Here is an 18,234-nt window from a genome sequence, read left to right as displayed (position 1 = left end):
CGGGGGGTCACCCTTGGACACGGAGCACATGAGCCGTGACCGGGTACCTTCTTCAACCTTGATGACGTCAGGGAAGAAGTGGTCGTCAATGACCGGTGCCACTATGGAGAGGATTAGAATAGGACGATAATGTGTTACAGCGGGCTGGATAAAACGAACCAGTATTTCGCAATAAAGAGCGAAACGAAGTGCGCCGCAAGTCCTTACACCAAACTGAATAAGAATTTATGTCGGGCAGCTTATACAAAAAAAGGGCAGAGAAAATCGAGCTATAGAAGTGTTCCCTCTGCTGATATCTTGTTAAGAAACTGATAGTGCACCAATTTTCTGATAAAGAGCACGAAATAAAGTGTTCAATATCCATTCAGTAAACAGGAATGCAAATGTTTCTTTTTTTTTACTCAGGAATCAAATATCCAAAGGTTTAGGTTTACACGCGCGCACTCATATTACCGCTGCACTTAAGGTCCAGAATAAATCATAAAGCTCTATATCAGTCCAACACGTAGTTAGGTCATCATGAAAATTCTGCACCGGCACTTCCGAGTGAAATTAATTGTTTCAGCAGGCAAGTCGTAGAAAACAGCATGTTTTGATTTATTTTTGACAAAAAACCCATTTGCACACCGCAACTGTGCAAATAAAGGCGCTGACTTCAGCTGCATGGTAGCCCATTGTTGTAAATTTTTTTAGCATGTCTTAAGCATAATGTCCACATTGAAAAAGGGCCCACCGGGTGCATATCCAGGTGCAAACAGCTCTAGACTCCGTTTCGTCTACATCGTGTAGTGTGTTTTCATAGAGTGTTTTCTTTTTATAGGAGTTTCTTCAATGGCTCATAACTCGTGCAATGCGAATGTCATTCTACAACTTTCTATGGCCAATGTCAGCGAGAAGGAACATTAAGACGGTTGGGCTTTTGGACGTAGCCGTTGTGTGCCGAAAAACACCGCATGGTAATTATTTATTGCAGTGCGCACGACCGCTAGAACTGGTTAATAAAAGAAAGTATAAATCTAAATTAGTGAACCCTAGCGAGTTCTACAGAATTCACACCGCCGATACAAGAATCCTGTTGCGCAGAGCACATCGACATTGGCGTTCTCCTGCGGTCTCCTCCTTGCGATTCTCCTTCGCTTTTCCTGATTTTTTTGTTTAACGTTAACGATAAGCGCGTGGTACTGAAGCACCCGTGATATACTCACCGACAACCGAGACGTACGTTGACCCGCTGGCTACAAGGCCTGTGGGTCCAGTGACGGCGCATGTGTACTCTCCTTCATCGGCGGACTTCTGGGCCTGCTGAACGAGGAGGCGACCTCTGGTGTCCACCGACTGGCGGTAGTTGACAGGAAGCACCATACCGGCTGCGGACATAACCGTAGAATGATAAGCTGTTTACCTGTATTAAGAAAACACAGCTCCAGAACTTTTAAAACTTCCGGTCAATTATGAGCACTACTTCATCTTACTTGAAAAGAGCACACGAAGAATGCCCGAGTGTGAAAGGTGTTGAAAGTAGTTTATTTCCCATCCCATCCCACATTGTGACATGGTTTGGATTAGTTTGGTTTATTGGGGTTTAACGTCCCAAATCGACTCAGGCTATGAAGGACGCCGTAGTGAAGGGCTTCGGAAATTTCGACCACGTGGTGTTGTTTAACGTGCACTGACGTCGCACAGTACAGGGGCCTCTAGAATCTCGCCTTCATAGAAATTCCGCCGCCGCAGCCGGCACCGAACCCGCGTCTTTCGGGTCAGCAGCAGCATTGTGGCATGGGATGTGCTATTTAATAATGCAGGCTAGTCGTAGGAATAACGCTCCGAGATGGCATGTGGGTATCGTAAGCGCAAGCGGTGTATTGCATACTGGCATGAAGAGGTAGGCGCCCACTTCTTGCGCTTCTTACAGACTTCAAGAAAAATAGTAAAACGACTTTATGTAAGGTACTCGGTCTGTACTATGTTTTGATACGCGGCAAAGTCATAGGCGCATTTTAAAACAAACGATCGCTGCTCAAGTATAGATATTATTTTCACGAGCGCATTTGCTCTTCCGGCAGCCTACGAACAGCTGAGAGGAGATACACGGCCCTGGACATCCATATGTGGTTTATCTTAGCTATAGAGGGGCCGTTAAGTCAAGCGTGCTACAACTTTCCAGGCCACATTCCGCGCCCAAATCAAGTACGCACCACGCAGTGCTGCTCAGTGCTCATGAGAGAAACGAGGCGTTTGCCGCAGCTTGTCGGCGCTTTTCATCGCCATTTCGAACGCTGGTGCTTTCTTTTACCAAGCGGCTGTTTTCCTCCGACTTGTGTGGCAGTTTGTTTACACGGGGCACTCTCGAGCGGCCGGAAATAAAGCGGTGGCTCGGCGTGCGCAGGTTAACACGCAATTGAAAAAACAATAGAATGAACGGAAGCGACTGCGGAAGTAGACCACCCACTGAACAAATAAACAGTGTAGTAACGAAGGCGCCAGCGGCACACGGCGCAAGCGGAGACGGTGGCGGGAGCGGCGGCTTTCCTCAGCTCCCGTAAATCGCCTGGAGTGTGCCGGAAATTTATACTTCCGCTCAGTAGCCGTCTTTTGGCCGGGCAATATCAACTGGCGTCGTGGCTCGGGAAGGTGAAGATGTGGAGTTGGGAAGCGGAGGCAGCGTCTTGGATCCGAGTCGGAGGAGGAGAAAAAAAGAAAGGGACGCGAAGAAATCACTTTGAGCGCGATGTATCACCATCTGCTTTGTTAAAAACATGCCGCGTGCCACGCCGCGCCGTAAACAAGACCCATGCGCTTAAGACAGAAAAACACGCTTTCTCGGAAGTATCGTAGCTACTTTAGGTGAAAGAAAAAAAATGAACGGGAACAGACTGTAACATTTTCTCATTGATACGCGGCTGAAAAAGAGAAGTTATGCCAAAATGAAATATTAGTTGTTGTGCAAAGGAGATTGAGGGGACGCTTGCAACCTCGTGCAGAAAAATAAAACGCGAAATAAACGGCGCTGAGCTCAAGAGACAACTGACACAAACGAAGGAAGACATGAGGTTGCCGGGAGAGGCGGACGAATCAAACGTTTCGGAGCTTCAATATCCGGGCTTGAAGGCACTGCTTGCCGCTGCTGCTTCAGTGTCGACATGAAAAGAGAGTTCTTTTTCTGCCTACCACATAGAGATTCTCTTTGGGTGTCTTGTTATTTTGTGTGTCGGACTCTATTCATATTATTCGCGCAAAATCTGCACTGGCAAGTCGTACATAAGGTGCCTGGTCCTGGAATATTATAGCAAAGATGCAATTCACACCTTTTCAACAGTTAAGCACACAAGGTCTTCAGTCATGTTCTCTTATTTGAAGTTGTTGTTTTCAATGTAGCAGAAAAAAATTGGTTGGTGGTTTAGCATTTGTAAGCACGAAATATTGTGGGAAAGCACCGTTTTATTTTTACAGGTGGACACCACCGCCACGTACCTGAAAGAGCGACTGAGGTGCCCATTGAAAAGTGGCGCTATTAAAATGTTTTTTGTAGAGACTGGGGGCGCAGCAAATGATTCCAGGCATATGAGCGGAAAACTTGAACACGCTCAGGGTTGATAAGACTGAAGGGCGTGTATGTATTGCAGCGTGTGCGTTTGTGTTTCTCAGTCAATTCTGTTTCTTAAGGAATGACTGCATGTGCAGCAGCTGTTTCGTACAGGTGATGCTTTGGTTATAGAGATTTATAGCTGATGCAGGGTTATGATTATGAATGAATGAAGGAAAGCTAAACTCTCTATAACATGGCTACACGACAGGGCAAAATGCACTGACAACGTATCACGGTTGTTCCCTTTATATTAATTTTGCAATGAATACAGACTGTGATCCCGCAGGGATTAGAATATCATACCAACAAAATCAAACTGCAAATAAATATACCTCTTTTATCCGAGAAGCCTAGCACTAATTCCTAAAAATATGGTTTTTGATGTAAAAAGAAGCTATTTGCGGCATAGTAATATCAGTGTTTGTGGACGTCAGAAAACATGAGAATCATGTTAGCTAGTAAAACGATTATCAAATTCTCTTAGCTAACTTTTTGTCTATTCCCGATAGGCGTCTCATTGCAAATATAGATTTGTAGCCGACCATTAGCGATAGCCATAGAGCATTTTAAAATTTCGAAAACACCATTACCCCTGCCGCTGCGACTAAACTAATTTGGGTGATTTCTCCTGCCTACGGGGAGCGCAGTCACTCCTGCGGCCCACCCACCACGTGGCAATCTCTGCCTCGTCTCCAGCCCCGCGCTGGAGCAGCAAAATGGCAAGGAGCGGGGAGCACAGCACCGCGGGCGGGGCACAGTTTGTCACGTGACAGGTCGACGGCCGAATGACGCAATTTGACAGACGTCGTCCACGCTCTCCGAAGGCGCGCGGTTTTCGAATGCTGCGAGGAATGCCCCAAACTAGGTGAGCCACAGCGGCAAGGAAAATTGCGTTTACGAAATTTTAAAGACTGATATGGCTAATATAATAGCCAGCTACACATCTTTAACTACGTTCAGGCGTCTACTAGCAAAAGTAAATCTTTTAACTACTAATAGTTTGGTTTGGATTGTGGGGGTTTAACGTCACGAAGCGACTCAGGCTATGAGTGACGCCGCAGTGAAGAGCTCCAGAAATTTCGACCACCTTGAGTTCTTTAACGTGCACTGACATCGCACAGTACACGGGCCTCTATAATTTCACCTCCATCGAAATTTGACTGCCACGGCCGGGATCGAACCCGCGTGTTTCGCGTCAGCAGCCGAGCGTCATACCACTGAGCCACCGCAGCGGCCCTTAACTACTAATAGTAATAGTAGTAACTACATTTAACTTCTGGTGCTCCAGTGTGAAGATCTGAGCACAAAAATTTCACTCTAGCTGTCCGATGTAACTTATTACCGCGCACTAAAATGTTTTTTTTTTCGTTCGATGCCAGGACGTTCTTGTTTACAGCGGCACAGCTAGACTATCATAAGCGCAATATCCCACTACAAATCGTTTCTTCCTGCTGCTGCCAAATAATTGGCTGGGAATGTGGCTTTAAAGAAAATTAAAAACGAGCCAATGACGACAACCAGTCTACTGCGACTTATGCAGTGCATAAGACGAAGAAATACCTAGCGAAGTAGCCTTACAGAGAATGTTTCGTTACCTTCCGTGTGAAGAAGAGTCCGCTTCTAATATTTATACTTCTCAACATTGCAATCACCTTGGATTTTATATGTTTTACAAACAATTTCATGCCAGCAAACACTCAACGAACGGAAGTAGACTTTCTTGACGTACGCAGAAATTCTGGATATATATTTAAGGTACAACACGGGCAATGGCCACCTGTCAATGGAGAGATTTTCTTTATGCGTTTCGAGTCAGCCAAGCAAGCTGAATTTTCTTTCTCTTACTCCAACGAATTTCTAACTCAAGAGTCTAATGTGGGACAAGCTTTATCATTCTCCTCTAGGAAGTACTAGAGAAATCTCATCGCATAAATCATTGGGCCGAATTCTTGATGTCTTGGTTCACAAGAAACATTAAGCAACGCGTTTCTGGCAGCCCCAAATCCTCGTCGGACAGGGGTACTTTTAGAATGTCGCATTAGCGCAAATTCCCTCGCATTGTCGCTTGAGACAGTCTGATTACTAAAAAGTCAAAGCGAAAGAAATGCGCAAATGTCCGTTCTTTTTTTGCACGCGACTCAAGAAAGGTTTTAAAAACTCAATAGTAAGAACAATAGCTTGCCCATTCCCTCCATCGCTTTTTCTTCTTCTTAAGACGACACACGAAAGCATCTAGGCAGGAACCTGAATCGTTAGTTTCGATGAATTCCGCTCGCCTTTCGACATAAGCGTCTCTCCTTGTAGGTATCTTATTTTGTCTTTTTTTCGGGCGCCTTCAGCATCAGTTCTGCTAATCGCAAAAAGAATATGCATGTGCCCATACGGCCTATAAAAAGTTCAGAACAGCGTTATTTTTTTTAGTGCAAGTCTGACTTTTATATAGTAATCTTCTCTACTTCCGTTCAATTTTTTCCCAACTTTACAAGCGGTCAAAGCGCAGGCAGAGCTCTCTCTCTCAGTCGATCGAAAACCAAAGCGAGGTTTTGCTCCTTCACCTAATAGCTTAGTTTGCCCGTGGGCTTGTCTCACTTGCTCTGCCTACCTGCAAGCTGGTACCTTTCTGGCCTTCTTATTTTTAGGCATGGCCGATTCCGCCGCTCTGGGATTTAGCGAAGCGCGTCGGCCAATTTCGTGCACTGCTTGTAAACGCACCGTTGACCCGTGCCTTGTGCGTGCACTCTTGAGTCGTCTCCCTTGGCGCCTCAGCAAACTGCACCGAAAAGCTCGGTTACCAGGGCCGCTCAGGCAAACCCGGAAGCAAGAGAAAGGTGGAGGGGAGAGGAATAACGAAACGATGGTTTCGCTAACATACAGAGGAGCCTGATGTTTGCGTTGGTGTTCCGATTCTATCGCTTTTGCCGTGGCAAAGAAGCAAAACGTAGACAGAGCTGCGTGCGAAGGGAAGACGAGCCAGGAAACTTACATTGGATCCTCCGTAAAATACTCAGACATTTAAAGTAGCCCTCTCTTCTGGTTTGGTTAAGAGCTAGTCATCCGCCTAGAGGTGGGAGGTAAACGAATAGGAATCTGAAGAAAAATGGTGGCTTAAGGGGGAGGAAAAAGGCATAGAAAAAGAAGAGAAAACGATGATTGTAAAAATATTTCCACTTTCCTTCTAGGAAAAAGCCAAACGAAGAGAAACTGCAAGAAACGGGAGCCAGCTGGCGATCGCCTCACGCGCCTCTTTCGTTACCGTTCTGAGAGCGCGGTGGTGCACCTCGCACTGTTTAAGTTATGAGTTAAATTCGCAGTAACGGTGGGAAAGGAGGATGCACAGGAAAGAAAACAGCAAGACGACTAGCCTCGAACGCTTCACGGTGTTGGGGAAATCTGGTCGAATTCGTCTTTTTTACTTCTCTTTGGACTTTTCCCGCTGTTATTTTAATCAAAAGTATAAACCACTGATCCGCCCATGTATAGCCATGCTGCTCTTTACATTAGCATTTTCGAAAGCAGCATCTATGAAACGCCAAAGATCTGTAACATAAACGGTATTTCGAAAAGGTATTTTGTCTTTATGTTCGTCAGTATGTCCCCCCCCCCCCCCCTCCGCAAAAAAGTCGCCTGAAGTTTGCATTTTATTATTTTCTTGCTTTTTTACGTTCTATGGCTGTTTTTAAAGGTTTCACTATGAACATCGGCACAGTGCGTACCGTAAGCAGCTCGCACTGTAAATTTCTGGCTGCGTAAATTTGAACAAGAAAAACAATCGTATAAACAATGTAATCGTCTCAAATGGAATGAAAAAAAAAACACAACGGATCCAAACCGAGTTCAGACATGCGCGCTTTTAGAATTCCGCTACTTATCGCTATCTAGATATTTCTTCATCGGCGTTTGAGCATTTGTGTTGAGCGTCATTCTTTTTACGTGAAATGCACTTAATTAAAAATGCACAAGCAACCATGTGATGAAAAGAACGATACATAATCTTTAGCGGTATCGGTTGTATATTTGGCTTTTAAGATCATTTCCCGCATATTAAATGCAGTAGTTTGATTTGGACTTCGCTTTTCCGGTCCACTGCTCGGTGAACTTCAGGAGGTTCGAGGCTTCCGGAGATTGTAGGTGTCAAGTATGTGTAGTCTGAGAAGACGCATTTTAAGCGGTAGGCACATTTATGTGTAGCCATCGTAGTGTGCATCGTTGCAGCCGCCTTTTAGGCCCGGAGAGCGGCCGCAATGTAGTCCTCATAAACACACACTCGCGCACATAAGTGCAAGCACTCACACAAAGATCACGGCTTCTTCGCCGGAAGAGGGCAATATTGACAACGCACTAATCGGGCTGTTAACTATGTGACTCCCATTCAACTTCTTATTCTAATTTTTGTTGTGAGACGGGACTGGCGGCATTAGAATGAAGGACGACTTAAGTTACTGTTTTGAACGTAAATATTTTGGATATTTGTGCCAAAATGAGCCACGTCAATGTTATTCATTTGAAGTGTGATATTATTGTTTGCTCAGATGGCGAATTTTTTCTGAAGGTATCTACTTTTCATCTTATCATAATCTAGCGTCTCTTCCTGTGATGGCATTGAATGTACAAAATTTTTCAAAAATTTCTAGGTCCCGGGTCAGATTTTATCGGTACGTCCTGGCACTTAAGATACCGATGAAGCTAGCAAGGTTCTCGGACAGTAGAATGATACTTGTACCGTCTACAATAATTTGAGCTTCTAGGGTATCGTAACTCTGCGAGTATGCTGCTCAGAAGCAGACGCTGTGGCCTAGGAACATTTGACCGACCCTCTACATAGATGCCCACGATTACGGGACGTCGTCTGGTCGTGCTAGTTGGTGACAGTCAGGACCGATGCCTTCAGGCACACTATTACCGCCTATTTTGGAATAGTAATTTGAAGCTATATTTATATCACGAAGAGATCGATTTTCAGGCAAGCATTTATTTCGTATTAAAAATACTTCTAACTATATATGTCCGCAAAATATTCGCAGTCAAAAGCATCCATAAGAAAAAGAAATGTACTTTCAAAGTCGCACGGCCGAAAAATGAAGGGCGAGCTTATGAATGAATTTCCTCTTCACACGATCGATATTCCGAAACTGCGCTCTAACCGCGGCCATTTTGCTTTCGTTTGAAAGCGCGTTTTGCGCCCTTTAGCTTGACAAATTCTAAGAGGGCATGAGAGCATCGCACTTAACTTTTCTTTCCTGCAACTGACTAAGTGCACACAGACTTCGTCTCTATACCTCTCTGTGTTTTATGAATACGGTCACTGCTTTACATTCGTTTTATCTGGTTTGTTCTAGCGAACTGCAATGAGCTTCTTCTCAGTGTATTCGGGAGGAGTACAACTTGGCGGTGATGCTATTCATAGTGGCTTCTACATTGTGCCTAAAAAAATTCTTCGCTTCTCTAAATGACCAGTCAGCTCATTTTGTACCTCTATTCATAGGCTTTATTACCAAAGCATTTTCCCTTATGAAAGTCAGAACAGCAGCGCCTCACAAAAAAGGCATTTTAGGTGTTACAGTTCTGTGGATATTTTAAATATTTATAAACATTTTTGGCTAATAACCTGCAAAGTAGAGCCCAAAGGAAGCCATAAACAACGCTTCGAATCATATTCTCGTTCAGCTATTCAAAATCTTGCTATTGAAAACAGCATATATGAACTCTACATAGAAAGCACGCTTTCATTGTAACTTTTATAAGGACGGTGCCATAAAGAAAAAAGGTACTATTAAGACACGCATACTCTTTTAAAACCTCCATTAAAAAAAATTCACTTAAGACTCATTCCATCGCAAAAGATTCTTCACCTTCACTCGCATAAGACTCACTCGAAGAAATACGCAGAATTCAATGAAAAGCCAGTAAAGTTCCGCACCTCTATACAAGGCTAACCCCACTTCGAACTTAACCACCCTCAGCGCCTCAAGAGAGCACGATGAAGACGGCGTTTGCAAGGCGCTCAAGTTTTTCTCTAACAGTTGCTATTGCAGAATTGCTTCTAGAAGCGACTGCTCAGAACTAGATCACAGATTAAATCCTGGATTCATCGGCCGCATGTCACAGAATGTCAAATGCAAAAACACCCCTGAAGTGATATTTTTGTGTATGGTTAAAAGAGAGCTGATCTAAATTGATCATAAACCACTATTGCGACATGCCTAATAGTTGAAGCGTTGTTTTTTTCGCTTAAAATACAGCGCGTGGTGCCATTTCCTCTCATAGTTTTTCACGTTGAGGCATGTTGATTCTGCTGTGTTAGATGATGCCATAAGTTAGCACAACACTCCATAACCGCCGCGCAGATGGTCAGTTAAAGAACATAATTTGGTCCGGCCATAAGTTTAGAAAAATACAAACCTCGTATGATTGTGTGTCTTTCATAAGCTCTTTCTCCAGGGAAGTCCGCAAGCCGAGCGTCCAGAGCGGATGACTAGTGGATCAGTGTGCCGAAATAAGGAATCTAATTATGTTTCAAGGCAACAGCTTAGTATTGCGCCGCGATTAACGACTAACCATCGGAAACAAGCTGGTATCGACTTATTCAATGGTAGGGGAAACATCATGGCCCTACAATCGGGGAACTGCCGGTGATACGTGAAAGCGATGAACTTGGTAAAAGTATTGAGAATATCGGCTATGGCGGAGGGTGATGAAGGCTCTGCGCAAGTGGTCTCACACAGCCTGTCTCAATTCGCTCTGTAGCTCAGCCGAATCTTCTTCTCTGCTTGTAAAGTTCATGATATTGCGAATACGTCCAACAAAAATTTTTATTTGTTTTTTCCTCAGCTCCTCCCCCCACTGGCTCCTCGTAGCTCTTGCGCCCCTTACTCTCTACAGCCGAGCAGCCGGAGTTGCAAAAAGTTATTTCCGCTTACCTTTTTGCCAGGCGAGGGAATCGATAGGATGACCGCCGTAGGGGCACCGTAACGTCAGCTGGGTGCCAGACACCACGGTAACGTTGCGCATGGGTCGAACAAAAGGCGGTCCCTGCACGTCGAGCCTCGCAGAGTGTGACTCGGTGGCGATGTCGTTCCGGGCCACGCAACTGTACTCCCCGCTGTCTTCGACGCGTGCCTCAGAGATGTTGAGCAGGGACTCAACTTCGGAGGCACCTCTGTCGGCGCTGATCTTGAGCCGGTGCGATGGGTACAGAAAGTCGCCGTCGATGGCCCAGCTGATCTCGGGCGCTGGGCTTCCACGCGCTCGACACAGAAGCGACACTGGGTCTCCCCTCTTCACCATCAGCGGCTGGAAAGTCTCCACCAGCTTCGGAGAGATGTCTGCGTAACGAATGAAATAAAATAAAACGTTACAAGGTAGGTGTTAGGAGCATTTAAGGAAAGGAAGTCTCTGTTATTACAGATAATGGGTGGTCATGCCCAGTTAAACAATGAAGAGGCACTGTAAAGCCTTGGTCCCCTTGCTAGATTCAAATGCGAAAAGAGCAGCAATACTGAAGACGGGAACAGTGACCTGAATCTCGGGAAGTCAAGTAAGACTGTACATTGGTAAAATCATTCCGTTCATCCCCAACACCTTCCAGACACCAATTTGATAGCACCTTATTAACTGTGTCAAAAGAAATGTAGAATTTCACTGCGGATGCTTATGAGTATTAAAAAGTATTCAATGTATAAAAAACACAGTGTTTTATTTATGACATATACATTGCGCCAACGGTAACTCTAGCTGAAATACTTTTTCAAGGCACTGGATTGAAACACTTCATACATTTCGGACAATAATAGCATGTAGGTCGTTGTTTTTAAACTACAGCTGTGTAGCTTTTGCTTCTCGGCACTCGCATCGGTCGGCTGACAGCAATACCAGAACACCCGAAAACGTTCTCGGTCCAAAACATCGTAGAGGAACAAAACCGGGCTAAGCTTATGGCCACGCGCTTCAGGTGCCTGCCGCTTAGTTGAACAGCGGGTGCGATGTGCGCGCCGAAGAATACAAATTAATGGTAACCACACGAAGACAAAACTCAAGGAAGTTACGAAAGCGGCTTTTTGATGGCGCTAATGAATTCTCATTTTCTTCTGTGTGCGAGTTGGCAGCTACAGTACTGATGTCGATAATTCTCAGCAATAGGTTTCCTTTTTATGGTGAGGCCTAGTGCTTTCAGAGAAGATGAAAAGATACGGTCTCTTTTATAATGTGACAAAAAAACTTTTTCTAAGATATCCAAACACTTTAGCTTAAGCGTTACGCCACTCTGGCAGCACCACAAAGCAGAGAACTGTGCGTCTAAAAAGAGGTTGTGGACATTAACCGAATCTATGAGCTCCGTAGGAGTATTGTCCCAACTGGTAGGTGGGACTGCATGATTAGGGAGCCAGGTAGGGTCATGTAAATGATAAATGCGACTCGAGTTTCAAGCCGGTGCAGACAAAAGCACGAAAGCTCTCAAGGGTAGCATGATAAGCGAGAAGGACACTGACCACCTCTGTGCTGCTGAACGAGAAACGAGGACGGAATCTGCTTTCAACAATTGGCTGAGTTCGATTCAATGTGCTCGGGTGGCAACATCTGTGACCCGTCCTAGAACGTGCGAAGAACCCCACTGTAAATGTTTTTAAAGCAGTTTTCAAAGCTATGCAATAAAGTTATGGTTTATTGGGGTTTAACGTCTGAAAGCGAGTCAGGCTATGAGGGACGCAGTAGTGAAGGGCTCCGAAAATTTCGACCACCTGGGTTTTTTTAACGTGCACTGACATCGCACAGTAAACGGGCCTCTAGCACTTCGCCTCCATCGAAATTCGATCGCCGCGGCAGGGATAGAACCCGCGCTTTCGGGCCCGTAGCCGAGCGCCATAACCACTCAGCCGCCGCGGCGGCTACTATGCTTTAATGCGTCCTTCATGTCACTTACGCAGTCGTCCGTGTTTGCGTGTGTTCGACCATTTTCTTCTAAATTTGGAGCAAAGTGTTCATATTCAACAACGTTTCATTTGAGCCTATACTCGATGAGCTGAAACAGAGACCACCGTTGAAATGTGGCTGGAAATGGTGTGCTCCTACTCATCCAGTTCATCAGCATAAAATTGTGAGGTAGAATTTAGGGCGTGCTTCGGAATAAAAGTTTGATATTTCTTCCCCGAAAGTAACCAAGCAACGCTGGTTGCTTCTCAGCAGTATCGTGGAGCCCTTGTGGCACATCTACTGACAAAAAATAGTACCGAACGGAGAGGACAAGGGTTCTCCTTACCTTACACATATTTAGAGCTTAAGGGCTATCAAAGTACCCTCTTACACTGCTCAGAAGCAAGATCCGTTAATCGATTACTTTTGGAGAAGATGATACCTTCATATGCAAGTCCAAAACTTGGTTCCGCAATGCATCTTTTCTAGGTTTTAAGAATGCAGCCAGGTGTCGCATTTCCAAGCATTCTTATATTTCAGAAAACTATCATTTTGTCGAGAACAGCAAACATCACTTCAAATGAAGGGTGATGAAATGCAAGAATATTTGGCAAATTGTTTCGTTATAACCAGATTTAAGCGGCGGCAAATCCACAAGGAAAAGCGGCTGAAAAGCTACGCTGAAAAGCAAGAAACATTCAGCTTTGATGTGGACGTATTCGAAATAGACCTTGATATGGACTTAACCTGCAGAGGTCTACGAATATGGGTTGGTTGATTTGACGTCTTGCGATTTAAAACGGAGCACGCAAATGAAAAAGCACTCGAGTACAAGTCTCCACGCCTAATGCGTGCTGCAGTTTTGGTTGCTTCATTATGGAGGAGCACACTTGAAAGTTGCGTGAACTAAAATGACCATTCTTTATTCACTTCCGTCAGTTATTGCGCCTTGAAATACAATAATAGCCTTTTCGTGCACTTCTGATGCTCCAGGCACTTTTTATTTTTCCCTTGAACTGCGTCACAACGGCTCAATGGGCGGGACGCATTCTATACATTTGGCGCAAGATATCCTTAGCTGCTTATTATGCCTCATCACACAACACAAGAACAAGACGCTTATGATTATGTGAATTTCCAGTCCACTTATTTTGTACATATAGGGCGCGATGACCTCTCGAAGCGACTATTTCGCAGTATTATCGAAATAAAAATGAACCACACCGGTACACTTACTTCGGCAACACAGTAAGCACGTGACATGTGTCGCCAGGTCAAGCGCGTATGTTCTGAAGAGGCTTCGCGCAAAAGTAAAAAAAAAAGTAGAGCCCGCAAAGATCGCGAAGAGAAAGAAAAACGAAATAGGAAAAACTAAGAAACACGCAGGCAACTCGTAAAGCAAAAACAAAACAAGAAAACACGGAGAAAAAATTCCCTCCCTTGGCAGCTGGGCTCATCCATGGCATATCGATTACTGCTCGTCGTCATCGTAAGCTGCGGAAGAGAGGACAAAGCTTCGTTTCTGTCTCGGCCGCCGGAGCCAGTGGTGCCTTTCCTTTTACCATTCTGAAGAGGGGGGGGGGGGGCACCTCAGTGTCGTCCTCGTTCCTAAGTCCGTGGGTTAATGGTGACGGCCATGGAAACGCAACCAACCGTGCTGCCCTCAGACGTCCGTCAAAGAGAGCGCGCGCTTTCCGCCTACATAGATAGGCGGGATGCAGGGTACACATGCTTTTATACGGACTTTTTCTCCATTTGATCTCAGCCTTCCGCGCAAGTAGTTTCGCTTTGTTCACCCGAGCGAGGCAGGCTTATTAGGTTACAAGAAAGGAAAGCAGGCTCACATCGTTTTCCAGATGCGATCCCACTACCGGGAACAGCGGTCCCTGAGCCCTCAGCCAGAGTCGCTCTCTTTAGAATGCGGTTTCGAAAAAGTAACTGCGGGCGCTCTTGTTCGGTCTTTTCGAAATGGATGGTATTTTAATTTGAAGCTTTGAGAAGATTCTTGTGATTTGTAAAAAAAGGTCGATATAACAAAAATATCCCAGTGGTGTAAGTGCGTTTTAGGGAAGCTAAATCTAGTGCGAGCTTACAAAACTTGTTTTCAAACTGTCAAGCAAAAAAAAAAACCCTGATAGTACATCAGTAAAGTGCGGTGCCAGAACATATACGTTACAACACGTAACTCTGTTCTTCTTTAAGAATAAAGAGGAGTAAAGATTGTCCGCCTTCGAGTACCAAGTTCTGTCTGTGGCCTGAATTTGTAGTTTTGAAAAGAAGAACATTGAGGTACCTCGCTTTGTTGAGCATTTGTTTTTCAGCGCGCACACAGTGGAGTAGGAAACATTAATAAAAGGAATCCTACTATCGGGCTCTTGCGTGTTAGTAACTGGAGAAGCGCTCACTAATCCATTTAGCAGCCCTTAAAATTCGAGTAGTGCACTCAATGTTCCGCGTTATAACAGCAAGCAACCTGACCACAAAACGTTCTGTTCTAGCAGCAAACCTAAGCTGACGAAAGGTTGCCCTACCGAAGCCAACAACAACTAGCTTTAGCACTCATCGCCGAGATTCTGAATTAAAAATTGTTATCGAAATTTACACCCAGTGCAATGCAGGTTGAAAATATGAATGGAAATTGAGATGACTGAATCCTTACTATTTTAAAGATGATCTCCACGTTTTAACGCCATAATGACGAGATAGAGTGGGGAATGAGTTCGGAAAAAATTCATGAGACGGCAGGTGCCTCGGACACCATCTTCTTTGGAGGATGGACGTGACATTAATAACGCAGCAGCTCACATCGAAGCCCTCGAGACAAGCCATCTCGAGTTTAGCGTCCGGTCTTTGAGGTTCTGCCGAGCTTACTTTTTTTTTCCTCTCGTAAATGTGCTTCCCTTGTTCACTGAGTTTGGAGGCACAGAAAGGTGAATAAAAAGTTCTTCGTCTAAGTGGTATGAAGGGAATTTGGGCAGTAACAGGCAGTTTGATGTCACGGAGTGGATGAAATAAATAAGTCAAAGGCCTATGGAGAGTGGAATTACTACCATTTCTCCTTTCGCCGCTTCTCTTAGCTTATTTATATCCAGACCTTTGCGTTTACCGCAGACAGCTTTTGAGGGTTTCGGTGGATTTAGTCTGCTTTTAAAGCGCCATAACCATGAATTCTTCTGTGGAAGTTTCGAGCAGATTCGTAGTCGCAAAGTAGAAAGACGAACTCATACGTGAAAACGTCTTTCTTTTAACCCGCCATCAAGGCACATGTATATGTAATCTGTAACCTCTCGAAACAGCTCGAACTCCGTGGACCGTTTCCTGCCTTCTCCTGTTAGCTGAACAAGTTCACTGCTCTATAATGGGGAACGGAACTTAGCGATTAACAACGTCGTGTTTGCAAGTCACTTTACAAACGTCCAACATGTCTATTTTGCTTTAGGCGCCCTTAAACCGGCGCTGTGGAGAACAACGGTTTAAATTTGAAATTAATTTGACAACTATGTTCTCATCTGTCCATATTCTGGACCTCAGACGACATACTATGCCCCGCATCAAACTTTAAAATTTACGATAAGTAGAAATGCTACTTTATTTTACAACTGGCGCACTGAACACATAAACGGTTTCACGAATCGAACCGGTCTCTGCGCCCAACACGGCGTTTGTATTTAGTGTCTGACCGCCACCTTATTGTTATCGTCGATATTCCAGGTAGCGGAGCGCTGATGAAAATCTGTCTTCATAGATTTTCATTAATGGCCAAAGCTTTCGCACTGATTGTCTTATCATGTCTTATCATTGACACCGTAGTGGAGTGTGCTAGAGTACACCAAATGCTACATCGCTCCTAAGAAGGAGGTAGTACCGCTGGGGTTCAGACTCACCGTCTAGTCGAAGTCTGGCAGCGGCCTGACACGAGTCGCGGTCGTTTGTGGCGAAGCACTGGTACATGCCGGCATCCTCCCGGCGCACGGTCTGGATGCGGAGCCTGTCCTCGGCCACCAGCTCGATGCGGCCGTCCGGCAGCAGCTGGGCTCCGTCCTTGCGCCACGTGACGCGGTGCACGGGCTGCCCTTCCACGCTGCAGTTGAACTCGGCCGGCATGCCGATGGCCACCGTCTGCAGACGAGGTTCCAGCCGCGCACTCAGGGGCACTGGGGGTCGGAAGATAGGCAGGGTAAGAAAATATATATAACATTCAGACACTTATCTTCTTGAAATTTCTACTTAGTGAGCAATTGTCTTTACGCGCTAACACTTCCGGAAAACTTGCCTGTCTTATGTAACGCCAATAAAAATTCGTTACTTGAAAGTAAGCGATCAGCATGGGGGGCTCTGCTACTACGGCGTAATAGTGTTTAATAGAACTGCTTTCTTTTGTATATTAATTGAACGTTTGATTTTTTTGCCTACGAGACCTCTTTGACAGTTCTGCACAGAGTTAATTTTTATTGTTGCATTCATTGAGGTAACGAACGATAGGTTTGTCTAAACATTATCCTCTTCTCTTATCTATATTTGATTGCTTTGATAGAATATTAGAAGTTAAGGAGTTGCGATTTCAGCGAGTAGTTGGCATTAAAATATTGGCACGAGGACTGAGGGCTCACCTAGTAGAACAAATATTACTTTAGTCCCAAAACGCTCATAAGAATAAAAAAAGTGGAAGCGATTGCGCCCTTTACCAAGAAGGAAAGAGCGTGGCTTAAAATTATAGAAAACATGGCAAACACAAGAAAACATATAATCTAGTAGGAAAACACATCATCAAGTGTCATAAGCACAGCCATACATAAATGCTAATATAAGCTTTTTCCAATTTTGCTTCTAGTATCGCGAATACAAAGCTGATATAATTATTGATCACATGCTGCTGATTACTCTGCTCAGCCCCAAATGTTCGTATACCGGTTTTTGCAATCTGGAAGCGAAAAAAAATTATTTCACTCCTTTATTTTGTGTTGGCCCATGCTATGCTGCGCTGTGAGTCATATACTATAAAAGCAAACTGTGTCCATTCTCTAGATTAAGGGTCATTTATGAACATAGATTGAGGCTCGGAAAACCTTGCCGCATATTGAAGAAAGTAAGAAAAGAAGCTATACTACGGAGTAACTTTCCTATATATCGCTTTTTTAGATTATGAAGAATATATATTTCATCATATAACCATGGTTAGAAATTTCATGCACTTCGCAACTGATTTTCTCTTGCAGATATGGTGTCTGCGATCAAAAGGAAAAAGTTCGTGCTAAGAAAATTAACACTGAAATGAAAATGCTTGTGCTGTGAGTGCCTGCTTACAAAATTTTACGCCTGCCGGGAATGAAAACAGACACTTATTACGATAAACGCTGGCGCCCAGGTTAACTGTCCCGCACAGTCCATCGGTGCGCGTGAACGGCCACAGTCTCGAGTACTTCCGGGATTTCATACGCATGCATTGGCATTTGACAAAAGCCTTGAAGCATGAAGATAATTTTCTAATATTAAACAGACTTCTTCAGGTTTTTTTTTTACAGAACATCGATTAGCCAGATGTATTTTTCGCATTTTGTTGGAAATTATTCTTTCAATCCTATATTTCTAAGAACACAACAGTAAAACTCGTAAGTGCTGTACGTCATGGTTAGAAACTTCCGTTGCATTTCGCAAATAGCACATGCAGCGGGGTTTTTGAAGGTTTTTGAAGCGATATGTGGAAAACAGCAGCTAAACCGCTTTTATTATTTTACCTTCAA

At 44.5% G+C, this 18,234-nt stretch overlaps 1 protein-coding gene across 1 annotated transcript in view; it reads right to left on the bottom strand.

The window, feature by feature from the left end:
• LOC144128643 (cell adhesion molecule Dscam1-like) overlaps window positions 1–18,234 on the bottom strand; it is a 160,387-nt gene that overhangs the window by 49,659 nt on the left and 92,494 nt on the right. Inside the window, exons 7-10 of the mRNA XM_077662192.1 lie at window positions 16,378–16,647; window positions 10,504–10,908; window positions 1,206–1,367; window positions 1–101 (exon numbers count right to left, since the gene is read on the bottom strand). The exon at window positions 1–101 is cut by the window's left edge and continues 187 nt beyond it. Coding sequence (XP_077518318.1) covers window positions 1–101; window positions 1,206–1,367; window positions 10,504–10,908; window positions 16,378–16,647 — 938 coding nt within the window. The remainder of the gene's footprint in view (window positions 102–1,205; window positions 1,368–10,503; window positions 10,909–16,377; window positions 16,648–18,234) is intronic.

Source organism: Amblyomma americanum, chromosome 4, assembly GCF_052857255.1.
Source record: "Amblyomma americanum isolate KBUSLIRL-KWMA chromosome 4, ASM5285725v1, whole genome shotgun sequence".
Taxonomy (NCBI): Eukaryota; Metazoa; Arthropoda; class Arachnida; order Ixodida; family Ixodidae; genus Amblyomma; species Amblyomma americanum.
Note: the sequence above shows the minus strand (reverse complement) of the source record. Positions and strands in the feature narration are given on the sequence as shown.